General features: G+C 51.8%; 1 protein-coding gene across 1 annotated transcript; it reads left to right on the forward strand.

The window, feature by feature from the left end:
• Positions 1-26,984, forward strand: LOC128730683 (zinc finger protein squeeze-like). Its single transcript, XM_053823758.1, has 4 exons — positions 1-555; positions 8,670-8,696; positions 25,315-26,365; positions 26,443-26,984. The coding sequence occupies exons 1-4, from the start codon at positions 1-3 to the stop codon at positions 26,982-26,984; spliced, it is 2,175 nt and encodes a 724-aa protein (XP_053679733.1).
• Positions 26,985-27,001: the final 17 nt, after the last annotated feature.

Consider the following 27,001-nt stretch of genomic DNA (forward strand, 5'->3'; position numbering starts at 1 on the left):
ATGGCGGAGATTCCGACCGGTGACTATAGCCACATCCACCGGTCGATCGATCAGCTTCGCTCGATGAACGAGCGGGGCGTGTTGGGTCAGCTAAATGCGCTTCAGCACGCCGCCGCGGCCGTGGGCAATGGAACCGACCTTCGATCGGCACTGGTGCACGATTACAAGCCGTACATTAGCGATCTACGCGCCAACACCGTCAACGATCGGTTGATCGACTATGCCGTCGTCCAAAAGCACCACCACCATCACCATCAGCAGCAACAGCAGCAGCAGCAACAGCAGCAACAACAGCAGCAACAACACCAGCAACACCCGCAACAGCATCCGCTTCAGCAGCAGCAGCAGCAACAACAGCAGCAGCAGCATCATCAGCAGCAACCACCTCCACCGCACTTGCTGGACGATCGGACAGGCAACCACAATAACAACAACAATGAGACGGACCTGCGCCTGGTGGAGGATCACAAGCCCCCGCATTACAGCGCTCCATCCACACCGCCAACGCCCCTAGCGATCGTCGAGACGCAGATGGCCGAACCTGGCACTGGCAAGGTAAGGAATTATGTTCTACATCTTGAAGATGAAGAGTTGTGGCGTGTAATCTGCTGGATTACAAGCCTACGTCAGAGCCACTTGTGTCCCTGAACTTGTTATGTTTTGGCTCATCCCATGCGGACACGAAGTGACCAACCCAAGACACTGGCGTGTGGAAAAAAAGCCTGCAAAATGGACGCTAATGAACTTCTGAACGTTGCCGACACCTAGAGATAGGTTAGGGAACGCGTTTGATTCGCGTTCCTAACCTATCTCTCTAAACCATGACCGCGGGCTTTTGACGCCGCGCTATCTCGTGTGTGCGTGTCCTCATTTTTTGGGTGTACATTCCTTTTGGGTTTTTGCACTCCACCAAATTGTGGATCAATTAATGAGCGGAATTGTCCTCCCCCCGGTCTCGCGCCCGGTTCCGTACCCATCCCAGCAACGGGGGTAAGTGTTAATGAGCACTTTTAACAGGGCGCGTAAACGATCGCGCGCTGATTGAAAACCTGCGAAAACTTTGCCGAGATGCGCGCTAAATTGCTACCCAATCTGGCCCGTTCATTAGTGACGACGCTCGGGTGCGCGCAAGTCTTCATTAATTTGCGTCCACTGCGTCGAGCCGCGCAATGTCGCCGGAGCAGGGGGGTTTTTTGTTTCATAATTAACGACAAAAACCCCCCTGGTTCCTTATCATTCCGTGGTAAACGCGCAACATCTGGTCTGGCACACATCGTCGTTGCGGCTGAAGCGGTGTCTCAAGACCCTTTGCCGGCAGACCCTATCAGACGGCTTATTATTATTTACTTTCGGTCAACTCGTGAAGATCATTTCGGGACCGGTCCATTGGGAAAGGTTTAATGATTGTTCGATGATCTACCGATTATCAAAAACCTTGAAGAGAACCTTCTTGTGTATGTGTCGTCAAAGAATCGCGGATGCGTACGTCTATCAAAAAAATGTTTACACCGCAAAGGCAACACACCAAAGTCCTTCTGTGCGGCAGAGCTCCGTGAGGTTGTGAGGTTTTTTTCAACAACCGCGGATCGCAACTCGAGCGATCGATAATCGTATCTTCAAACAGTGGTGCGTTGGCATAATGGCGCACGGAAGGCGCGCTTCGATTGCTCATACAATTATGGAAGGCCCCGAAAGGTAGGGCCACCGATGCTGACACCTCAAGGACGCCCGCGTAAGAATGTGTTGCCTCCCGTTTGCGTTCTATTTCGTATTTTCGACACTTCAGCGCGAGTGAAGGGTGTCAGATTTAGGGTGCGTTACGGCGATCCCCGAGGGTTTGCGATCAGCCAGCCAACCCAGCACGTCGAGATCATGTCGAGGTTGCGTGCTTTTTTCTTTGCCTTCGTTTGTAGCTGTTGCCTCCGTGGGGTTGGAAAATTCGCACCCTCCCCAAAGACCTTCTCGATGGGCGGGAAAACCGATTGCCGATGGTTTACTAGTTTCCCAGGGTAGAAACTCCACTAGTAGCTCCTCCTACTACTAGCGCAGGCTCAGCAAACGAGCAAACAAACGAGAGGCGGCATAGAAAGACAAAAAAAAAACCACCTCCAGACCCGAGCCTGTACGCATTGTTCGCCATCCAGCGACTAGCGCCATGTTGCTTGCTGTTCGATGGGCACGTTTCGGTGCACAGTTGCACGTAATTTTATGCACCCCACTGCACGGTGGGAAATGCAACAAAAAAACTACACGCACACCGAGCTGCCTCGAGCTGGCAAGTGCCTTACACACTTATGCACTTGCCCTCACGATCGGCAACCCTAGGCCGGGAGTTAAGACGCGGCGCTTAGACGCGTCGTGTTACGAAGGGCTCTTTCTCGGGCATGGGCCGTTTTTTGCCGCTTCTTCAATGTATGTTTTATCGATTTCCATGTTAATGGAGGCTGACCAGCGGGTTTGCCTTCGGGGGGCCGGCTGTTACCTGTGCCTGCGCCTAGATCGCACCGGTAAAAGCGATAATTAGCATATTTTAATTATAATTACCTATAACGCAAATTCAAACTCTCCCCACCGTGGGGTGGGTCTGTCTCTTTCTCGCTGTTGCATGTGTTTTATCGATCTCTCTCTCTCTCTCTCACACACACCCATACACTGCTTTCCCTCATTCGCAAAAGGGAGTAGGGAAATTGCATCAACGCAACAATGCACACAATGAAATTATGTTGCATCGTCGGGGGCTCGCCAAAGGGATGCAAAAACAAAAAAAAATAACGCAACCAAATAAAAACAGGGGCGGTCCTAATCCCTGGATAGTGGTGCGAAATATACGGCCTTTTTCCCCCTTCTTTAACGCGAAGGATACGCGCAACCACTCTCACGGTGGGCACTGGCCGCGCTTTGGTACCGCGCTGGGAGGCCCATTTAACATTCCCTCCGCCCACTGGGAAAAAGTGCAAAAACTGCAGCTTCGCTTGGGGAAAGCAACACACACACACACGCACGCGCACACACACACGCACGCGCACACACTCAAAACTACGAACGGAAAAGCGCAAGCTTCGTAGGCATGGCCATATCGCGGTTTACGCGCTCCTGGTTAGCCCTTTTTGTTGTGAGGGGAACCTTTTTTTTTATTCATGTTTTTTTTTCTTTCGATCCACACCCCACAACGACCCACAGTCGATGGGAGTGTCCGGGGACCGTCGATTTGCACGCTAATTAATAAACCAAATCTCGATATCGTGCGATCGAGCGGGTCATAAATCGTCCACCAACGGTCGGTTCTCCAAAGGGGTTTTGTTGCGCACCGGCACGAAACGACTTCAAATCTCTACAAGCAGGGCCAGAGCTTAACCGGGGGTAGTTTAATTAACTTAAAATGCAAGACTTTTTCAGTGCGCGTTCTATGTTACCGCGTTCGTTTGTAGCCCGTTCTAATCTTCCTAATGGCATTGCGTGTGCTTCCCGTAGTGCGTGCATCTTGCCCTTTTGTTGCGCACTCTCTCTCTCTCTCTCTCACTCTCTCGTTTGATGGGGTCGTAAATCACTGACGTTGAATGCGCGCGAACGCACATTCGTCAAATCTGCATGTTACGATCCGCAGTCACACGACACACGCGCGTTTTGCGAGGCCATCCTTAGAGCCGACGCTGATGCTAAAGGAAGAGCGCTAACTAGAGTTTGGGGGTAGCGGTGTAAAAGACACACACCAAAGCCCAACAACATCGCAACGTGCCGCAGGTGAGAGGGAATTGAGATTCGCATGACGCCGTTTCGTTTCCCGCGACCAATTCGCTCAATGTCAACCGTCAACGTGTGATCTTTTTTCGGCACCGGCGAACCAAAATCCCTCGACCAAAACCATCCCCTGGCAAAACCCACTCTCTGTGTCATTAGTGGTGCCGCACCCTCCTCCCTTGCCTCCCTCCCCACCCAGAGAACGGGTCTCTGGGTCATCAGGCTGGGGACTGACTGACTGGATGCAACCCAAGAGGGGTTGTCGAAAAACTAAACCGGCTCACAAGCAGCCGCGTGTGACCTCGTCAACATTCGTTTGCATGGTGTGGTTAGCTCTTGTTTTTTTTTCTCTCTAGAGGATCTTGAAGCCTCTGGGAATGTGTGTGTGTGTGCGTGCTTAGACCACAACTCCGGAAGTGAGTGTGCGCGTCTCACTCCACTTTAGAACTGGCTCCAGAAAGGTTAAGTCGCCAGCTAACGCGTGGGGTGTGCTGGAACCGATGCTATATGGCGCCGTGTTTAAGCGGAGCTAAATTAATTGCAATTGTTGAAGATGATGGAGCCAGTTGACAGAGTGTAAAACAGAGAGAGAGAGAGAGAGAGAGGGAACGAGAGAGCTTCTTTGCAGACGAAAAAAATCGCGATATATCTTCGGTCCCCCCACAAGAAAAACCGACTCGTCTCGATTTATGAATCGTGCAATCAAACGCGCCGGCAACAAGAAAGGCAACCCGACCTGAATGCCACCACCGACCGTCTGCGTCGTGCTGAGGGAATGCCCGTGCGGATGATTTCGGTCCCCCCCTCCCCCCCTTGTGATGGGACACCTCCTCCAGGGTCCATCCACCGTCCACGGGTTGTCGGTGTCTAACGCCACTCGAGAAAAATCAGCACAATAAAAAAACACAACGAACCATGCCAGATCACCGAAGGGGGGACCCGGGGCGACTCGCACAAGGCAAGACCGGTTTTCAGGGTCAAGAAGGTTGGCGCGCGGTAAATCGACAAAAATTCGACGTCCCCCCGAAACTCGCGACTCGGTTCGCTTTCCGTGGTGTCACGCTCGTGCGCACTACTCTGCTTGTGGGAGCTGCTCGAATAACCGCGATCGCGCGATCGTGCGGTGTGTTTTCCGCCCAGTTTTGTTTTGGTATTTATTTTTTTTTCGGGTGGATTCTTTGCCTCGGAGGTTGCGACGTTCACGCACGAAACCACCACCACTCGTGGATGAGTCGGTCATGCGTGGTGCGCTATAGCTGGTGGCTGGGTCGAAGCGTTTCGTTCCGCGCCAGCTCCCAAAATTCCCAGCTCTCGATACGGAAGCCTAGGAAATACTCATTTCCCGGAGGCCACTCGACGACTCAATTATGCCCAGAAGTGAAGCTTAGAGTCCAGCAGAATCTGCGTCAGCCGACGGTTGCAATTGTGCTTGCACATTTGTGACCTTCTTTTTGCACCTTTTTGTTGACCATCGGTCATCGAAAGGTTGTCCAAATGGCAGCTTCTGATAGCGCATGGAGTGACGTTGATCATCGCACGCTAATTCCGTCACCGCGATTGGATCGTTTGTCTTTTCTTTTCGCTTCCAACATTTCCAACTCCAGCCTGTCCTCTGCGACATTGGTGACATCGTTTGGCTGATAACTGGCAACTTCGAGCTCGGGTTGGTCCTTGAGTTGAACTCGCTTCTTGCGCTAATCTACACGACCCTCTCGCCGTGCGGCTAATCGTTCGGCAGTTCGTGATTAATGCGGTGGTACATTTTTGTGTGAAGCTGGTGATGGTTTTTTGAGTGAGGTTGCCATTATTTTTCTTTTTTGTTGCTTCGTTGCCGGGTGCTGGTTTTAAAGCTAACGGCTCGTAATTTTCGCAGCTTTAAACATGCACTGCTGGTGGTTGTGGGTGGTTGGTTGCTCTTTTTTTTTCGCCCCCTCTTTGTTGTTCTCGCTTCATTTCGTTCGCTCCACCGGCCGCTGGTCATTTCCAATCAACCAGAAAGCCTAATCAGCTTTGTTCCGCGAGCCCGGTGGAGTGCCGGGAGTACCGGAAGCCAACCGGCGAGGGTTGCCGGATATTTGTTGTTTTATTTTTAATGCTTTATAATTTACAATTTTTGTCCCACCAGCCTTCGGGTGGGAGGGCGGAACCGACCGCTCACGGGTGGGTGCATACAATTTTAATTTCCCGCAATCACAATCGCATGAAAAATCGCGCGCGCTTCACCGAATCGGTGCGTCGAAGCGCGGGCAAAGCGTTCTCGGTTGCGGTTAGAACCGACGACATGGCCACGGTGGGAGGGGGGGGGGGGTGATGGTGGAGGCTGTGGGTTTCGAGGCCGCGGGACAAATGATGTTATTAATAAATGTAGTGGTCTTTCCACCATCGCCCACCGGCCCGGCCCGGTCGCTCTTGCCCCAATGTGCCACCCTGTTGGCCGAAATACATTTATATTATTTGCTGCAAGAGTTTTTTTTTATTCATCCATGAACCGCTGCTTGGACACTTCAACGCGAAGCTCCATTTCTAAACGGTTTAATGAAATCAATTATCGAGCTTTTCGGTTTTAAAGCTACTGTACCAAAACGTAGCGCTTGCTCGAACGAGGATCCCTGCCTACGTTGGGTCAAACCATCACCCAACCGTTAGGCGTGAGTAATGAGTTGGGTTTAGGGTAGAAGAGGAGGAAGCGAACAATAAAAAAAAATATGCCAAAACCATCCACCATCAAACACCGCAGACTCGGGAGCAAACGTTAAAATGCCCACACTGCTATGAACAAAAGTACGCAGCCAAAGCCCACATGCTGGAAATGTTAAAAACCAACGCAACCACCGCCGCCGGTCCACGGTGTTGGGGTTTTGGCACACGCACGCACTCAGGCTGGACCAATTGTTGGGCAAATCAGCGATTAAAAAAAAAAAAAAAGGTACATAAAAAAGCGGGTGCAAAATAAAACCGGAATCGGAACAAACGCGCGAGCCAATCCGCGGTCGAAAAATGCAACCCACAGGTCAGAGGTCACCGCATGCATGCTGGGGTGCATTCACAGCCGCGGGTGCACATTTGAAAATCAATCAGACCAACATCAGGTGGGCAGGAATCAGGTTCAGAGGGAAAGGGTACCGATCGGTGCACGTGTGCGGTTTCTGTGGCGCAGGTCCGGTGGTTTGATTCATTCGATTCGCTCGTCACCACCATCATCATTCTCGTCGTCGGCGTTGGTAGCGTCGACAACAAACGATATCATCGTGTGATGGAGATGACGGCCACTGGTGTGGGGGAGAGTGGGTGCTGAGAGCCCTCCCGCTTTCCCAATTCTTCAAACCTCACTTTCTTTCTCTCGTTTTGTTTTTATTTTCGTTGGACACGGCCACCGATGGAGAGAACACACACAAAAAAAACAGGTTGCACAGCGCGCGAGATGTACATCATTATTGTGTTAGCAGCAAACCGCGACGCAAACAATCGTGATTTAAAAAATGCCGGAAACCGGGGGAGGAACGGTCAGGTGCGTGGAGGTGTCCTGTGGTGAGGCGGGATGACCCCCGGGGGGAAGCGTCAAATGCACCGAAGTGCAGTAACACCCGGGTTTGTACACGTTGAAGCGCACGTAAAATGCACCATGGATGGTTAATTATTAATACAACAATGCAACGCGAGCAATTTCGAGCTGGGGCAAATTTGTACAAAAAATAAGTTTAAGCTGGAAACAAACCCCCCCCCCCTCCCAGGACACTGGGCGTAAGGCGTAAAACAGGTGTCAATTTGAGTTTGAAAATTTTTGCTGTTGTTGCATGCGTTAAGTTGATCCTTTGACACCGACCAGCTTAAACACCAGTAATGAGGTGCTAAATGATTCGCGTGAACAAAAAATGCATAATAAGGAGTTTGTTTTTTTTTCAAAAACCCAAAAATGCCTTTGTCCGTTTGAATGAAGAAGCGTGAGATTCGTTTTTTTTTGTGTTTCCATACTGAAATGTTAGTCCATTTGGTGGATTTAAATTTCAAATCAAACCACCGGCCGACCGTTTGGCATCTAATTAATCACCGGAAACAATCAAAGCGTACATTCTGGCGGGGCGCGTATGGGTTTTAAAAACTGCACTGTGATAATGCAAAAGAAAAAAGGTATACCGAAGCACATTAGCATAAATGTGCATTAAATGTTTCGCCAAAACCAAAACGTCAACGTCGGGTGGTCCACCCGACATCAAAGAGCTTCAGGGGGTGAGGCCGCGAATTCGAACACACCTGATTAAGCAGATCAAAACGGGACGATAAAAGGCCAAAGCGATCATGTCAAACAGTGTGCAGTGGGTGTGCATGTGAAAATTAAAAAAAAAAGGGGCATCACATCTAATGGCATCAAATGGGGCCACCCTTTGGGTGGGTGGAAATTGAAAAATCAAATCAATGAAAATGACCAACAAAGGCATGTGGGAAAAAAGGGCAAAAAAGTCCACCCCTGCCCCAGCTGCATATTTAGTAACTGTCGGAGAGGTTTCTTTTTTTTTCCTGCAAACCTTTCATGCTGTTTGCATCGCTAATATTATGACGATAGTTTGGTGTGCAAAAGCAGAAAAAAAAGAGATCACATAAAATATTGTGCCTCGTGCAGGCGGTGATAAAAACATGGTCCTTTTTTCTCATCATTGTGTGTCATGGCGAGGCATTTGTGGTTTTTATTTGTTTTTGTTTTTGTTTTTTTTGCAGATTGATGGCCGGTTTGCATAATTGATGGTTGGGGTGGAAGGCATTCTGCCGGTGATGGGCTTTTAAACTCGCATTCACGATACAAAAATGTTTAATCGCAAATGTTTAATTACATTTCTCTATTCTTTGTGTAGTTCAATTAATTCACCAACCCACGGTTCGTCTGGTTTTGATGGTATTCTAATTCTCGCTTTTTTTTCTATTCATTCCCATTACAGAGATACGGAACCAAAGGCCGCAAAAAGGTGAGTAAATCGTTGTTCATTGTGCGTTTACATATCGATCGTTTGTTAGTCTTTGACCAGGGAAAGTGGTGCATTTCTTAGTTAAATATTATGAAGTGAGACTTTAAAAACGGGCAAGAGATTATTCCTTCCCATGCTTCAGCCAAACATCGTTAATACGGATACAATGATCACCGATGGGATCACCTCAAAAAAGCCGATCAAAACGATCTTCCCAGATCGTCTGTGATCCTGTCCTGCTTCGCGAAAGGACCGCACAGAGACGACAAAACCCGGTAAACGGAAGGATCGCCGGGCGCGTGTCCTTATTTATGACGCGCGCCGACCGACGTCTGCTTAGCATATTCGGGCTGTTTTACATCTTTTCGCAATTAGACCACGCTGGCCGTTCCCCTGCCTGTTCCCGGGGAGACCCAACAGGTGGCGTTATCTTTTGCCTCGACCAACGCCCGATAATAAATGATGATAGCCACCTGAACGTGGTAGCGCGCGGCACTTGGGCGCTACCACACGATCGAGCACAGGCTTCCAACGATGGCTTGCTTGCAGGGGATTGAATCTGCTGACCCCATGGCGGTCTGTCTGCTGATTGACAGTCAGCTGTGGATGTATGCGGGATTGCCGTTGGTTTTTGCGCGATCATCAGGACGCTTTCTCTCGACCTGCGGTGAAAGGAGCGCACGGTTCGAGCTCTCGATGGAGGGAGCTCGATACGCAAATTGTACGCTATCAAAAGACGATATTTCTCGCTTTTCCCTTTTTGTTTCCACAACCACGGGTCGGGCGATTTTTGCCGTCCAAAATGCATGCGCCACTACGTCGTTTCTTGCTCGTCCTTTTTCTGGTGCCACGTTGTACCTGTGCTTCGTTTGTGTGCACATCAGCGGCTTTACCAGGCGGCATTTTAGGCGATATTGCGCTTGTTTGCGCTTTTTAATGAGGTTAGTAATTTTTCATCATCATCATCATCATCGTGTGCTTCTTCCTGGCTGGCCTCTACCTGGCCTCTAACCCTTTGCCGTCAGGATCGAGAAGGAAAACTCGAGTACAAGCGCACACGCACATTCGATCAGGACCTGCAAGCCTTTGAAAGCGCATCGTCGAGGAAGTTGTTTGGGCTAATTTTTATGATTTCTCCACGGCCCGCTCGTTGATTGGGGATTTTCTTTTTTTTTTCTTCAAACCGCCACACCCCAAACGAGTCCTTGTGGAAGGCAACTCAATGCCAATGGGATGCGATGCAGGCACATGGAGGGAGCTGTCAGAGTGTCGTTCTTAAAAACTTAATTCCCCCGCCGGGCCAATTTGTTTTCATCACCGCGAGTTATCGGTCCCGCAATATCGCCGCCTCTCGAAACGCTCCCGTGGCTGGTCTGTGGTCAATTCTTTCAAGCATCAAGGACCAGGATCGCATCGCAGACGGCCCGGATCGAGTATGATTTATGGTCGCGTTTTCATCCATCCGAAGGCGGCTGACTGCCGTGCGCCTTAATCGAAGGCAGATGCGAATACCCTACTCGCTTGCAGTTCGAGTTTTTTTGTTTTTGGTTCGCATTCTTACCTTTGGCAGGATCTGCACCAGAAGCACAAAGCAGCAGTTCGTTCGTGCTGCGTCGCGAACCTCGTGGACATATTTACGATCGTGCGGTTGGGTCCTGGCGCGCGAACCCATGCTGATTTATGCCGCCGATCTACAGCCCGTTCGAGCAGTCAGGTTTTTTTTCGGAAGGAGCACACAACAGGACCTCTTTTTGCGTGTATCAGGAGACCGCTTCATGTCGTTCGTCACGTATCGGCGAGGAATGGTCGCCAATAATTTCGGCAGGCTGGCACGAAACACAAGCATGACACGTGTTAACGTAACGCGCGCGTATCACGAACGCACGATCGCGAAAAAAAACCCGCTCAACCCAAAAATTGCAGATCCAACGCGCATCCGGGATCGGATCCGGCGATCGAAATCTCATTAAGACGAATGAAGAGCCCAGCGATTGGGGTTGGACGCGAACCAGGCCCATTAACGACCACTCAGAACACGTGTTCTTGAAGGGTGAAACGATGTGTTTGGGTTATAATTCAATTTACGTTATTTAGCCTCCCCCGGGAGGTGTTCTGACCGGAGCGCACTTTGGACACATCTTGCGAGCTCAAGCGACGTTTGTGTGTGATTTCGTGTGACTGTGTGTGTGCGTGTGTATGTTTTCGTCCTCCGCAACCCAGCAACACCGACGGCTTGTTGTCGAGTAGGTAATTGAGCTTTTGCCTCGTTGTTTTTTGCCTGCTGATGCAGCTCGAAAGGCGTCGCGAAATGACGCCACGCGAAGCAAACACCGTCGTCGGCGAGCAAGCACTTGGAGCCAGGGTGAGCTTTTCCTTTTTTTTATTTTGTTGTTGTTGGGTTCGGGCTCTCGAGCAAGTGAATGAACCAACCGGCAAAAATGGAGACCACCTCCCGTGTGGGGAGGTTTTTTGAGGGAACGTCTTTTGACGCCTGGTGTCGCGCGTACGTCAGTCGGGGTTGAGTCCCTCGAGAGGGAGAAGGACCCACCACCTCTCTCGATGGTTTCCTGTTTGTCTATTTTCCAGCCACTTTTGCTCAATGAATCATGCCGGCTAAGGTTTGCCGGAGAGCCTCAAAGCGGACGGTGAAACGAACTTTTCTCGCACATGTGCACCCGCTGGACGCTGCTAAGGTTTATCTGTTTTTTGCTGTCCTTTCCGGCGGAGCGGAAACCCATGACCATAAGAAGCAGCAACAACAACAAAGACACGAAAAAGGAGCAATAAATATTTTCGTACAATTAGCACAAAAACCCTTCCGATGGAAACAACACGCCGCGAAAGTGGACGAACGACAAAAAATGTGGCACATCAGCCGCAAGTCTGGCCGGTTACGCGACGCCAGGGAGTGAATTTTGCCGACGCAGGGCCGCGTGAGGTCGTGTTTAATTGCTTTACGACTGCTTAACAGACGTTCCCGGCGTTCGCGGGTTGAGTTGTTTAGACCCTAGGCCACGATCGAGAGGGTTCAATGATCGTGAGCAGGCGCCAGGACTCGGGAGGGGCTTTCGATTGAGGCGAAATTGACTCACATATGGGCCGTTTGTGTGAACAACCACCTTATTAATTCATCGAAGATCACACTCAAGCATAATACTTTCATTCAGCGAAACAGCATCCTTCCTAGTACACAGATTGCAGGAGCACTTTCCCAGTCTCAACTTTGACTACTTTTGGGAGGAATTATTTCAACAAACTCCTTCCATGAAAAGACCTCCAATCGAATGCAACCGATGATGGTGCTGCTCGTGGGTACCGTTCGGAAAAGTGGTCACGCTTTTCATTCGCCTCGATTTCGATATCGTTCTCAGCCCCCTGATGCAATGAATAGACCCTAAAATTCGTTCGTTGAAGCTCCCAAAAAATCGTTCAATTTCGCCCAAAATGCACCCCTCGCGTATATAAGGGTTGTTTTGGGGGAGGTGCACCTCCGGCTGGGTGGACGCGTGAGAAACATCGGTACGCGCAACGCGTCTCAACTCGATCAACGTCACCGTCCCACCCACCGTTCTGGCGCGTTCCGTCCTTTCTGCTTGCATTTTCCACGGGACTCCGCTCGTTTGGAGCTCTTTTTTCCCAACGCACATGTGTGCACCGATGAAACGTGCGTCTAGGAGGATACTCTCTCTCTCTCTCTCTCTCTCTCTCTCTCACTCTCTCTCACTCTCTGTATCGAGTCCATTGCACCGGTTCCCGGATCGCGCACCACCATTACGTCAGCCTTTGTCGGTCAGTCGCGGTTGCTTTTCGGGGGTTGATGTTTTTTTCTTCTTCTTGTTCCTCCTTGTGCTTGATGCAGACACCAGTGGGGTGAGTTTTTTTTTATGCTCTGTCTCTTCATGCCTCAGGCGGCACGGAAGAACCTTCACGGAGAACACCTGCACACACCGCACCACACACACACACACACCGGTCGCGCACACATTGTTGCAGTTCGCTATGGGCTATGATCGGAGGCTTCGGCGGGTGGTGGCCGGTGGGTGGGTGGATGGCTGCTGCAGCTGATGCCCACAAAGAGATGGAGCACGGTTTTTTGAGCGTTTTGTTTTGTTTTTGTTCTGCCCTGCCCTGGGTGGTGTTTTTTGGTTGGTTCCACGATGCACGCATAACAACAACAAAAAAGCCAGCAGAGCCGAGCAGCGAAATCTCCACCCTCCGGGCGATCCGTTGCAATTTTCGGCACCCAGGTTGCATGTGTGCGCGCGTTCTCGTTCGGGGAGTTGAGGAAAAAAAATGACAGAAATTAGCAAACTATCGAAGCAGGCGCAGAAACGATCCAACAACAGTGCGGGTTGCTTTGATGAGTTTGGGTGGGATCTTTTTTTGGTTTGTTTCGTTGCCTGATGTCCTGAAGCAACGTATCCTTTGAATGCGTCCTGCTGAGCCGTGTTTGTAGGGGTGGGTTTTTTTTAATGGAACAAATGGAGTTGATCACCGATGCAGCACACACACACACAAGGCCCGACAAAGGAAACCGGAAGGAAGCCACGCGCGCGCTTCTCCATCGATTGTGCAATTTTCGAACGCGAGCGCTCTCGTGTGGCTATAGCACGCTTCATTGGGCGAAAGAAAAATTGCATCGGTAAATAGGGCTTGCTGGGGGATAGCGCGAGGAGCAAAAACTCAACTTCACTTCACAAAAAATCAGCGCCACCCCCTTCCAGACAGGGTGGAATAGGGGGAGGGTTTCCGTAGGTTGGTTTTTAGGGTTTTTTTTGTCAATTTTTCGAGAGCATCAAGTGACAGTGTATGTGCGCGCGCGCGCGCACACGCATACCTTCGCGGCTCGCGGCTGCCAAGCACGCACCAGCACGCCCAAGGGTGCAAAAAGGGGTGGGGGTGGCTGGGGTTGAAGGGGACCAACCCTCCAAACCCAAACCCGGTGAGCCAGCTCCCGTTTAGCACTCGCGTGGAAGGGAATTTTTTCGGCAACCGTTGAGATGCGAGAGGGCCAAAAAAAAACAAAATCGCCACACCGCTGATGCGTTGGTGGTGGTGGAGCATTTTAAAAAAAAACGCGTCTTCCCTCCCCGCCGGGGGACCCAAAAAGGGTAAGTGGGTGGTTGGGTGGGACCAGAAACGAGACGACACTTGTGACACGGAGCACCAGCAGCCGAATCGAAGCTGGCAAAAAGAAAAACAGACAAGAAATACACACACCGAAACGAAAGTGGAGATTCTCTGGCATTTTTCCTTCCTGCGGCTTCTTCGTTGGCAGCTTTTCCTTCGCCGGCGGTAGTTTGCGGCATTTTTCGTCTTCTCTTTTCGGTGCCGAGGTGGTGGATGGATTCTCTCGTTTTACACTTTTTCGCGGGCGGCTGCGGTTGCACGTTCGCGGCGACGACAAGATCGTGTGCGTGCAGATTTTTCGCGGTTTTATGCATTTCGGCACTGTGGTGGTGGGTGCGAGACGCATGCGGTGCAGTACATGCGCCACCCCTCTGCTGTGACGCCACCCTTGCGTTCCGCTTCATGGAGCGTGAGAGAGTGAGAGAATGAGAGAGCGAGCGAGCGAGCGAGCAAGCGCACGCATAAGCGCCACGAGTGAGCGAGAGCGATTGCGTGCGAGTGAGCGAGATGGAGCATGCACACGGCGCAACGTGTTGAACGCCGTGTTGTGGACACCCCCTGGGGGGGGGGGTTGGGTCGCTAGGGGATGAAAAAAGAAAACCTACAACGTGGAAGTTTGATTTTTTGTTGCTTCTTCTGGTGTTCTTTCTTTCGGTTGCTTTTGCTGCTGCTGCTGCTGCTGGAGTGCAACCGTTTTTTGGGGAAGAATTTTGCATGCCATTATCGTTCATTGGCCCGCGGGAAATCGTGCGCACGGCGGTGCTGCTGCTGCATAACCCAACTGCAGTATGTAAATTTCCTCTCCCCCCCCTCGCGGAAGGACCCGTGCGGGGGTGGGAGTGGGTGGCATGGGGAGGTAAACATTATCGGATGTGCCGATATTTTTCGGGGTTGCATTTTGGAGGGCCACTTTGAGTTTTGTTGGGTTTTCTTGTTGTTCTCGTTCTTCGTTCTTGCATTTGAATGTATTTTTTCTATTTATTTTTTTTTGATAGACAGTACAACACACTGCTCTTTATACTCGCACCTAATGCTAGGGCGATGTGATGAAATCGTTCGCGTGGTAACACAAAACAGGCTCAAAGCGGTGCTCCTCGAGCCACACGTGAGAGTGAGCGAGAGGGGACACTAAAAGGACGCGAAACGCTCGTTTCAAAAACTGCCCAAAAATCCACCCAAACCAGGCGCAGGCGACAGGGAGAAAAAACTCAAACGCACACACACAGGCACAGTAAAATAGCCCTTCCCGGGGGTTGGTTCGAGCCGACCCAAAACCTAACGGTTCGGGTTTGCTTTATTTTTTCGGACTATTTCGCAAACATTCCGTTGCCCTGCAGCACGGGAGTGCGTCCTTTTTTTTCTTTTTTCTTTTTGGTTTTTTTGGCTTCCTCCCCATGTGCCCACCCGGTCCTCGATCGTCCTGTCGTCCTTCCGGTGCTGCTCCCTTTGTTACGGTCCCCTCCGGTCCGGTGTGTCCGAACGGCACCGGAACACAGGGGTTGGCACACGGACGTGCGCGCACACTCGTGTGTGTGTGTGTGTGTGTGTGTGTGTGTGCGTTTCGCGTCGTAAAAAAAGCGGCCGCCGAAGGGAAAACCCTTATATTTGCGAAGGTTTTTCCATTTTCGCAGCCTACGAGGTGCGCCACGCGGTGTGGTGGACGAGAGGGCCTACGGGCGCGAAGGGACAGCAGCAGCAGCAGCAGCTGCCGAGGCGGCAATGAGTTGTACATAATATGCTACTCGATCCCTGCCGCTGCCGCCGCTTCCATGCTCGAGGGTAAGCAAGGAGTGTGAAAAAGGGCAGAGAGGAAGGGAGAGAGGGCGAAGGTGGGATGCTTAAAAAATTTAAAAAGAGAGAAGGTCGGTGGAAGAATTTTGTTAAAAGGCTGTATTTTCTCGCTCCCCACCCGCACGCACACGGACGATGGGCGCGCGCGCACTTTTGGAAGTGATGGGCGGCCAAAGTGATGTCCTGAGGGGTGTCGGGGGAAATGGTGCCGTGCGGGGGGTTGAGGAGTCGATGAAAAACGCACTCACATGCGGGGGCGGGCTGGCGGTGGGCTGGCTGAAAAACACCTAATCGAACGATGGGCTTAAAATCGAAATTTCAAGCGGGGTGGGCGAATTTTCCGAGCAGCATACTCTTGTTTATGCTTCTCCCCTCGGTGCTCGAGCGAAGGACTCGAGGATCGAGAAATGAAAAAACTACCCCGTACGGTGGCTTCATGGGTGGAAAATTACTCCCCCTTAGCTGCCGAAACAAAATTCGCTTCAAATCGCTTCCAAACGGCCCAGTTTTTTACCGAACGATTAGGGCATGCTGCCGCCAAAAGTGAAACTGCGGGCTGGAGGGTAAGCAATAGCGAAATAAAAAAAAACAACGAAGAAGCATCTAAAAACAAAACCCTTGCAATCGAATCTCTCGCCTACCACCCATCCCATCCCACCCCACTGATCGACGGATGGGTGGTGGTGAAAAGAAAAAGCGAAAAACAATATCTGGTGTGATAGCGGGGCCCTAAGCATGGAAAAAAATCGCCATTCACGGTTTCGCTTTTTTGGTTCTCCTTTCACCGAAAAAATCGGACATTTTTTGCTCCGGCTCCGTGGGCGACCATATTTTTTATCGTTCGCTCTCACGCTCTCTCACTCTCGCTCTCCGTCGCTCATCGGCAAAAAGGTCGCACTCACCGTGAGCGGCACGCGCGCGCGCCACCAGCTGAGAATGGCGCTGGCGAGAGCATAAAAAATGAGCTCCTTTGTTATTGTAGAGAAGTTTGACAGCAGCGACTGCCGCCGCGGCATCCCAGCTCACGCGTTCTCACCGTCGTGAGACAGACAGCTCACTATCGGGAGGAGGGGATTTAGCTCACCCCGAAAGGGCGCTCTGGAGGTCGCGGTGTTGGGATGAGAATTAAAAATTTGGTGCCCTTTTTTCCCACCCGAAACATTTGTGCCCCTGTTTTAGCGGTGTTCTATCGCACCCCCAGAAAAGGGAATCGATCTGCGTGGTGAGAATTCGCGACGAGAATGCGTGCTATCATTTGCACGGTGAGACGTGAAATGGACGACAAAAAAACTGGTTTGTTTTTGTACGAGAGCGCGCGCCCCAAGCGAGGAGGAACCGTGCGTTTTTGGAATGCGTGCGGCTCCGGCAAACACTCTCTCAGTCTCTCTCTCGCTCTCGCGTGCGCGCGCGCGCGCCCACCCGCTCTCACTCGCGAGAGTGTTGGTAGGAAAAAAACGCCCTCACTCACGCAAATCGCGCGCCCCGCGCTCAACCCACCGTCCGTGCGGGAACCCTCGACAACACGGCCGCGCGGTCGCCTTTTTTTGTCGACCCAGCGCACCAGCAGAGGTGAGCTTCGCAATCCGTGTCTGTGAGTCGGCTGGTACGGAGGAGTTTCTCATCAGCTCGTCGCGGTGTGTCGTCGTCGTAGGGTCGGCGCGGGCCACTCTGTCGTCGAGGGCAAAAAATAGCCCCAAAAAGGGCCGCAGCAAAAAGGCAAGCAAGAGCCGTCGCTTTTTTGGTGGTTGAGGGCGCGAATAAAAAAGGGTTCCGGGCGCGCGCGTGCGAGTGGGTGAATGAAAAAAGAGCGATCGTGGTGTGTGCTTCGATTGCGGCGCGTTTGTGTGTGAAAAAGCAGGGAAGCAAGCGAGCAAAAAAAAAAACAGGCAAACCGTGGCCGCCTTCGAGCGCGCTTTCCCGCGTTGAAGTGGCGAGAAGCAGGCGCTGGATTTTGGTGGCGATAGTGCGTGCGTATGTGTGTGTGTGTGTGTGTGTGTCGTTGCTGTGTTTAGTTGTTCCTTCCCGTTGTGAACCGTGCGCGGCCCTTAATAAGGGCGATTTTTTGGCCACCTCGAGCGGTCCAAGAGGACCCTTTTTTTTCGCTTCTTCTTTTGCTTCTCTCTCTCTCTCTCTCACACTCTTGTGTGCCTTCGACGGGCGCGCGTTCGTCAAGCGTGAGTGTGCGTGCGAGTGGCCGTGTGGGCGAGTGTGTTCGTGCGAGAGCCCGCCCGTGCGATGCGTGTGCATGGGTATGCGCGCGGGTGGTTGTGTGTGCGTGTGGCTTCTCAGTACGAGAGCCGCCGACGACGACGACGACAACGGCGACGAAAAGACGTCGAAGACGGTGTGGATTTGGCTAACAGCAGAAGCAGCAGCAGCAGACAGAACAAAACGCTGTTTACTTAACTAACCATTTTTTTGCCTCTCACGCCGATGGCGATGCAAACAACCGACCACCGACGACCTGCCCGTTGGTGTGTTGGCACACCACGCATGCACACCGCGTCACGTCGTACCATCAATTTGCCAAAAGGAACCTGATCAACAGTGCTCCTCACCTCGTTCTCTCGCGGTTGCTTACCTCGCAGCCCGTGCAGCTTCTCTGCGTCCGTACGAATCTTGCTTGCGTATTTTTATCATCATTATTGGTGGTCTTATTATTGCTCGTTCCGTCGTGTGACGTGATCTGTGGGACCTTTTTTTATGGCAGCTTAATTTGGAGTCCACTTTCGGGGAGGGCTTGTTTTGGCGGTGTGGCCCATGGATACATTTTTTTTTGCCACAATAGTTAACATGTAAACTTCTGTGGGTACTTCGATGTAAGATTGAGAGAGAGGGATTCATGCACATTCGCGAAATGCATCTTATCAATTTGAAGCATTTCCACGCAACCCACAACCACTCGAGATGTCGCGAATGAATATTCGCATATTTTTTTGCATCGTTGGCATCATACGGGTGTGAAAAAAAAATATGCTTACAGCTTCTGAATTCGGTCGAAAGAAATGTGTCGAAGCGGGAGAAGAGAGAAAAAAAAAAGAATACGTATCGCGAATGGCGGTGAGAGCGTAAGATCGCGAGATCTGAGATGAGACGGTGCGACTGAGTTACCCCCAAACGGCACGCGAGAGAACCCCAAAAATGAGGCCCCCTCGCGGGCACCGAGCACGCGAGCATAGTTTTTTGAGCATATTATTTGCTGCGAGAGATACGCGCGCGATATTTTGTTGTTACGCGAGAGCGGTGGAAAAAAACGCCACGGTCACCGCGCGTGAGCTAAATTTGCTCGCTATCAGAGAGAGAGTGAGAGAGAGACAAGCAACCCCCAAAGGAGCACACAAAAAAGTGTTAATCCCATGCGCTGTGGTGGAGAGCAGCAGCAGTATAAAAAACGAGCCAAAACGTGAGAGTGAGAATGTGCCGAAAGTGCGAGCGTGTTGGGAGCATAAAAAAAAATGCACCCAATAAAGAAAAATCTCGCGTGCGCGGTGAGCGTGAGTGAGCGAGAGAGAGACACATCCACAATTTGCGATTTCCGACTCAGCGTTTTGACAGCGCGGCAACCCCTGCTGTGGGTTGGGTGGGGTGGTGTGGTGATGCCACGCCGGTCGAGGTTTTGCAAACGCACGTGAGAGTTTTTTTAGGTGCCTTTAGCTCTCGCGAACTCACCACGCCGTCTCAACTCACGACGCTGAGACTCACGCTCATCTCACCATTCGCACGCTCGCTCGCGTTTGAATCCGCGCGGGCATCTCGCACTCCCCGTCATTCGGGGGTGCGTTGCCAGTTTGGACGCTCGGTTTGTGGAAAACCCGGAAATTAGAGCATTCCAGAAGCATGCATTTTTGCCAACCGCGGGAATATTATTTTTGTGTATTTTACAGCGTGGTGATTAGCGGCCAGGTTCGAGATGGACCCACGGGAAAGTAGCTACTCCCGCGCTTAATGAGCTCGAGTTGCTCGAGCATCGTCGTGAGCAGTGCAGCAGTAGTGTGGTTGCCTGCACACACCCCGTACGGCAAGCAAGGAAAAGCGAAGGAAAAACTCATTTTCTTTACTCACGAGAAACAATAACAAACGGTACGACGGTTGGTGTGTACGTAGGTGAAAAAAAGGGACGCTAATGACACGCGTGCAGCCAAATTGAAGCTAAAGTGCAGCGTAGGTGATTTTCGTTTCGCGTAAAGTGCACATTTCGGGGAGGAAGGTTCACAAAGTGATCACGTGACGGTGGGCGTCGTGATCGTGCTTCCGTTGGTTTAAAACCCCGTGGTCGAGTGCGTGAGAAAGGCAGTGCCTCCAAGGATGGCGCCAGTATTTGGGCAACTTTTGCTGGCCACGGAGGATGGAAAACTCCAAGCAACCGCCATTCCGCTGAAGCGGGAAAAAAGCGAAGAATCGGATGATCTCGATGTGAAGGTGAGTGTTCGCGGGGGTCCTAGGAACGGTTTGCCATAAACAAGGAGAGCGCACAATGGCAGAAAGTATCCTGTCGAGAAAAGCCCACTTGGGTGCATTTCAATTCCACCAGACAGACAGATCTTAGACAGTCTGACGCAGGACGACGACGTTCGTAAAGTGGTTTGCTTAGATCCTTTTTCCTCTTTGGTCGCTTCCCTAACGGTACGCGCACACGCGGTGATGCAGTTGCATTTCCGTGCACCGTTCACCACAACACATGCGAGCATTGTAAGCGTCATTATCACGCCAATTAAAGGATTTCAGGCCGCTAGAGGTCTTTCCCCCAACGCAGAGGGTGTAAATCATCCTTCCCTCTTGGAAAGGACACGAGTGCAATACAATCCGCGTCGATTCCTTCGAATCAGTGCGCTTCTGTCGCTTCGTTTCGCGCGCTGTTGTGGTGCAGCTGGGTTTTTTGCATGATTTACACACTCACACACACACACGCACCGCTCAAAACGCAACCATAAAAAAAGTGTACCAAAACGCTGGTGCGGCCATAAAAAAAGGGGGTAACACAAGTTTCGTATGCGCGCACGGGGGTTGTGTTGAAGGAAAAAGGAATACACACAGCTCGCAGCGATACAACACACTGCACCCATTTTTCGGTGGGAGCTGTGGAGGCCAGAGTGTAGCTAAAGGGCGGGGGAGCCCCGAACCCGAAATGGGATAAAGGCGTAAAGCAAAAAAAAGGAAGGAAGAAATCCCGTGCCGCGCGCTTTCGTGTGCCCGCTCAGGAAACATGTCCAGGGAATCCTCGCGCTGCGAATCGCTGCAACCGCGGGCGCACTTTATCCCGGAGTGGTGGGCAAAAAATAACAACGCGAAAGAGACGGCACGACAAAGGGATATGCGACTGGGAAGGAGAGGGAAGCAAAAGTACACACACACACCATCCTCCTGTGAATGCACATGGAAAGGGGGGAAAAACAACAAAAGCGTCCACCGAAAAAATAACACCAGCAGCAGCAAAAGCAAAGGCAAAAGAGCCACGGCACCACTCGTCGATGGTGGCGATTCGGTGCCGAGGTTGTGGGTGGAATGGGGGGGGGTGGGGTAGCACGGGAAAGGGGATTCAAGAGGAGCGGCGGGTTGATGCACGGAAGGGCGAGAGAACGAACTGAGAACAAGGGAGGAAGAGCACACCAGAAAATGGTTTGCCATCAAGCGGCAGAGAAGAGAAAATGAAAGAATAACAAAAACATCAACCGCTCCCTTTCCCTTGTCGCAACACACACCCACCCACCAGGATCCTTGCGCGGATGAACCACCAGATCCACTCCGTTTCACCCCCACCGTGTGCGTGTGTGTGTGTGTGTGTGTGTGCGTTGCCGAACGCGGGAGTCTGCATTTGGACCCTCGCGGAAGGGATCGAATGGTGGTGGGTGGTGTGGGGGGTGAGTTATTTTTATTTTGTTTTCCCTTTTTTTTTGTATTATTATCATCATACACCCGCGCGGAGCTCCACAAGCCGGGCGAGTTTTCCCTCCATTAGTGGGTGGAGGGTGGGTGGTCGCAATGAGGAACGAGGAAAAGAAAGCAGAGCACGAGAAGAATAAGAAACAGAAATAATAAACCATACGAAATACGTCGACGTCGTCGTCGGTCGAAGGAGGCACTGGATGTTTTTTTTCTTGCCCTTTTTTTTCTACTTCCCATGAAAAAAAAACCCGGGCCCGATTCCGTTGGGTACAGCAGCACCCCGGAAGAGCCAGTGCGTTACTGGCTGGGGGGGGGGGGGGGGGGGGATTGAGAAGGGATTTGCTTTTCCATTGCGATCCGTTCCCGGTCGTCGTGTTCGATCGAGGAAAATGTTCAATTTCCACGCGCCCTTCGACCGGAGGACGGGGAAAACCGACGGCAGGCTGGTTTATTGAGTCTTATCGTCTGAGAACCTGCCGCTGTTGCTACAATGCTGCTGCTCGGGCGTTACGAACCAAGTGGAGGTCCTTTTCTCCTGCCCTAAAGTGCACTAAAAACGTCAACTTTATAAGGGAAAAGTCATGCAGGTGGCACCCCCCGAGCTGCTGATGAGAGCTGAATGTTATTATTTAATTTGTTTATGCACGGTATCGGTCTCGGTCCGGTTCTACCGGCGTTGGAGTCCGGTCCGATAGCGAGAAAGCTCCGTACGATCGTGTTCATCGAAGATCGATAGATCCCACCGAACGGTCAGGAGCTGCTGTTTACCTTTCATTAGACTTTCATGCTTCGTTCCGAAAAAGGACACCAGCTGCGTGTGTGTATGTGTGTGTGTGCGAGCTTCGGCAGTACCGCTCTATGGTAAATTTGCGGAATTTATTTGGTCGTTCATAGGCCCATCGATGTGTGAAACAAATTCCGCCAGATTGGCCCACCAGAGGTCGCTCGTGCATTCGGTTCGAGAACAAATATTCGCCACCACCCATTGGCAGTATGTTTGCTTGGCCTTACGGTTATGCTAACCTTCCTTTTTTTTTCTTCCTTTTTATTGCGTGTGTGTGTGTGCTGTCCAGTTCTCAGCACCCGAGTACACGGAGACAGCCCTCGTACTGTTTATTTTTGATTTTACAAATTCGACCAAACGTGCGGCACCTCGGATGTTTTTTTTTCTTCTTCTTCCAACCATCATCCCCATCCATGGCCACATGGGAGGAAGCCGAGATATCCTGCTTGCTGAAGGGGGTTTTGAAAAGCAAGAAGAAGAAGAAGCAAACAAGACGACGTACTGTGGGCTCTTCTTCTTCTTGTCGCGCCACCTCCCCCCCAAATAACTCCCCCCAGTCAGCAACGGAGCCGTGCTTAGCTGGTGCTTCGCTCAAGTGCTAAATGGATGTTTGGAATTGAGTGACGCACAATTTGCATACACACACACACACACACACCCGGCGCATGAAACCGTCCAACCCTTCCTCGGGTGGTGTGTTGTTATTTTTTTTTTGCCTCTTCACGACAAATTCAACTCCAGAGCCAGTGTGTGTGTGTGTGGCTGCTGAAAGGGAGAGAAGTAAATAAACTGAGGGTTCCCCGCGGTTTGTAGGAGCTCGAGATTCGCGGTTGGCGTAAAATTGGTGTTTTCATAGCGCCCCACGTTTCACACCGCACTCTGGTCACTGTTGGTCCCTTCCACTCCACATGGTGGACGATGGACGAGGCGATCTTCGAGGTGAAGAGGTTCGTAGCGAACGGATCCTACTTTAGTCCGTGTGTTTGGCGATCAGTTGGCGTCCTAGTTCGCGTAGTTTCGCTGATCTACTCTTTGTGTGGGGTTAACTCCTGCGTTTGGCCACCCTTTTGAAGACACCTGAAGCGTATCCTGCAGCGTATTTTGTGGTTTAATTTAGCAACAACCCCAATGCGATGCGATAGGACCCATTCCGTTGATCGACAGACATCTCGCAAACCTTGACGCACCGTGGTTGTGGTGGCAGCCCTGCGGGGCTTTCCGGATGACCTTGAAACGTGGCAGCCATTCATTCACAAGCTGAAGATGACGGGCCACTTTCGGAGGTTCTCTCGAGCGCACGGAAAGCCGCGTGGTGGCGAACGTTAGTTAACATTAGGCTAGCCCTCCACGATCGTAATAGTTGCAGGGCTTAGTACAACCAACTGAGGGTCTCATATGGTCACGGTCTAGCCACTGGGATGGCTTTTCCGGGGCGATCAAATGTGGGTCGAAATGTCGAAATCGAAAAAGCACCACCAGAACAAGTCCCAGCCCGCTGAAGCAGGTGGTAGCGTCTTTTTGGCCACTGAAGGTGTTAGATCAGGCACACTGCGGGCGGTTTATACCACCTCATTAAGAGCGCACGACTCGTTCCTCTGCCGATCGAGACCACCACAAAAAAAACCCGCCAGCAAAAGAAAGAATCAACGAAGAAACGAAAATCAAAACAAACCACTCACAGACCAAAACGGCAGCGACGCCGTCCTCTAACCGCTAATAACATTCATTAGAAGGCTGCCGAAGGCGGCGAGCTCTCGAGCGAGCGGCTCGAGAGAAGTTCAATAAAGCAATTTTTGGTTCCGTCCCAGCGCGCGATGTGTGTGTTGGTGTTCGAGGGGGTTGCGTCTTCGACCTTGACACTGTGTCTTGTTTTTTCCCTCACCTTTTGGTCTTTTGGTGGGGCTGCGTAGCGGGGCCACCCTTCGTGGACGACGGAAGCAGCGTCACCCTAGGGGGCAAGGTTAGAGCGTGGCAGTTTTTTTTTAATTCTTTTTTTTTTGCTGGCTAGCTGATTCGTTCGTTGGTTGGGCGCCAAAAAATCGAAGCTGAACCTAGAGCTGGAATTTCAGCGAATTTTTCCACCACGTTTATGTTCCAGCCTCTCCAGGACGAGAATGGCGTGTTGCGTCGTTGGTTGCGGTTGGCCTTTTTCGGAAAAAAAGAACGCATATAAGAACCGAAAACAACAACAATGGGCACATGGGTTTCGTGTTGGTTGCTTTCCGTCCCGCTGGGACAGACGCCCCGTCCCGCGATGCGTTATGAAGCTTAATTTGCTGCTCGTAAAATCATCATAAAGCTCGCGTGGAAATGATTAATGACCCCACACGTGTGGGGCGCGAGCGAGAGAGCAACAGGTGGGCTGGCATAATTACGGAAATTCATTGCACGCCATGAGACACACGCATTATTTCCCTCAGTGCCTCGAAGCCTACGTTCGTTAATGATTCTGAGCGAAGGAGATCATTTAACACATGGGAAGCTTTCCATACTCATAGTGGGGATCGTTCGAAAGGGCAAAAGTAAGGATCCCGATTGAGGTCAAGACGAGTCCCAGAAGTGCTGTCAATTCGTTGCTCGTCACTAATCTCACGACAGGACTTCATTCAGGATGGTGATCGTTTTTAAAAGTAAGCAAACGATCGCATGCTCTTATGTCGCTCGTTCGAAAGGACAAATAAAAGGATGCAATTTTACTCAGAAAACGATCGATCGGTGGTCTTTCAAGTTGTTGAGTGTCACTTTGGATGGTGATCGCTTTTGTAAAGGAAAACCTCCCATGAGAATGATGGGAATCTTTTGAACGGAAGAAGAATAGCTCCAGTGGGTGATCTTTCAGGTCGTTACCAATTCCGGATAGTGATCTTTTCGATCAAGGATAACATCTTATGTTGGAAATCGTTCTAAAGGACGAAAAAGAGTAGAACCACCCTTCTTGATGTCATCACAACAACACGATCCTCACAGGATCGAGCCCTTTCGAGTGTCATTCGCCAGTCACTAATGATTACGCTCCCTCTCTACTTGCAGATCTTCTCGGCAAAGGCCGACCTGCAGCTGCACGGTGGGCAGTTGCAGATGCGCGAAACCAAACCGTACAAATGCACCCAATGCACGAAGTCGTTCGCCAACTCGAGCTACCTGTCGCAGCACACGCGGATACACCTCGGCATCAAGCCGTACCGGTGCGAGATCTGCCAGCGCAAGTTCACGCAGCTTTCGCACCTGCAGCAGCACATCCGGACGCACACCGGCGACAAACCGTACAAGTGCCGGCATCCCGGCTGCCCGAAGGCGTTCTCACAGCTCTCGAACCTGCAGTCCCACTCGCGGTGCCATCAGACGGACAAACCGTTCAAGTGCAACTCGTGCTACAAGTGCTTCACGGATGAGGCCTCCCTGCTCGAGCACATCCCGAAGCACAAGGACTCGAAGCACCTGAAGACGCACATCTGCCAGCTGTGCGGCAAATCGTACACGCAGGAGACCTACCTGGCCAAGCACATGCAGAAGCACGCCGAGAAGGAGGAAAAGCGCCGCAACCGGGCGGCCGGTGGTGGTGGTGGCGGTGGTAGTGGTGCCGGTGGGGGTGGTAGCGGTGGTGGAAGTGGAGGTGCCAGTGGTCAAGCGGCCAACGCTTCCTCTGGTGGAGCTAGCGGTAACAATGCCTCGGGTGGTGCCGGAAGTAGTAATTCCGGTGGTGCCGGCGGTGTTGCAGGAGGTGCCGGAAGTCCGAATGGAGGCGCAGCAGGAGCGAATGCGGCAGCAGTAGCGGCAGCGGCCGCAGCAGGGATTGCAGCAGCGGATGCGGCCGCAGTTGGGCTAGCGGGTTTGGCAGGACTCGGGCTCAACCGAATGGGCGGGATGGCGGCCGGACTTGAGCATCCGTACTGGCCAAAGGTTAGCCCGGATTCGGCAGCAGCTAGCCTGGCGGAAGCGATGCAACAACAGCAACAGCAGCAGCAGCAACAGCAGCAACAACAGCAGCAGTACGATTTCAGCAGCAGCGGTACGTCGAATGGCGGCGGTGGTAATGGAGCGAACGGTAAGTGCGGCCAGTGGAGATGCGGAGGTGCGCCCGGTTTTCCAATTCCAACGGAACAACAGTGCGGTGCGATAGCGCCTGATGGTAGCTTCTTATCTGTTCCATCTTTCCAGACCCGCAGCATCATCGTAACTTGAACGGGAGCAGCAGTTCGGCCAACTCGGCGGACGACGTCGGCGAGGATCTGGTCGTGATTCGGCACAACTCCCAGCAGCAACAACAGCAGCAACAACAACAGCAACAACAGCAACACGTTAACAGCAACTCCTCGAACGCGAACTCGTCCGCCTTCACGCCTATTAACGTGATGCCACCGCATCTGAACAGCCTTGCGGCGGCACATCAACACCACCAGCAGCAGCTGGCCGCAGCCGCCGCTCAACAGCGAGCGGCAGCAGCCGCAGCAGCGGCCGCCACGAATTCCTCGTACCTGTACGATGCGATCAACTTCCAGAATCAGAAAGCGATCAATCAGAATGCGGCCGCGGTAGCGGCGGCCGCTGCGAACGGCTTCCCGAATCAGCTCATCTCCCTGCACCAGATCCGAAACTACGCGCACCAGCCGGGTGGCGGGGGTGGCGGAGGCGGCGGTGGTGGTCTGCTGGCTGGCGAGCACCTGCTGATGGGGGGCGGCGTGGGCAAGGTGGAGAAATAGTCCTCGGAACGGGACGA

The sequence above is a fragment of the Anopheles nili genome, chromosome 2, assembly GCF_943737925.1.
Source record: "Anopheles nili chromosome 2, idAnoNiliSN_F5_01, whole genome shotgun sequence".
NCBI lineage: Eukaryota > Metazoa > Arthropoda > Insecta > Diptera > Culicidae > Anopheles > Anopheles nili.

Bases quoted from the DNA above. Each gene is read 5' to 3' on its own strand.
- LOC128730683 (XM_053823758.1), top strand. From the start codon at position 1: ATGGCGGAGATTCCGACCGGTGACTATAGCCACATCCACCGGTCGATC. The intron at 8,697-25,314 runs GTGAGTAAATCG...CTCTACTTGCAG, and splicing joins GAACCAAAGGCCGCAAAAAG to ATCTTCTCGGCAAAGGCCGA. The intron at 26,366-26,442 runs GTTTTCCAATTC...CCATCTTTCCAG, and splicing joins GAGATGCGGAGGTGCGCCCG to ACCCGCAGCATCATCGTAAC.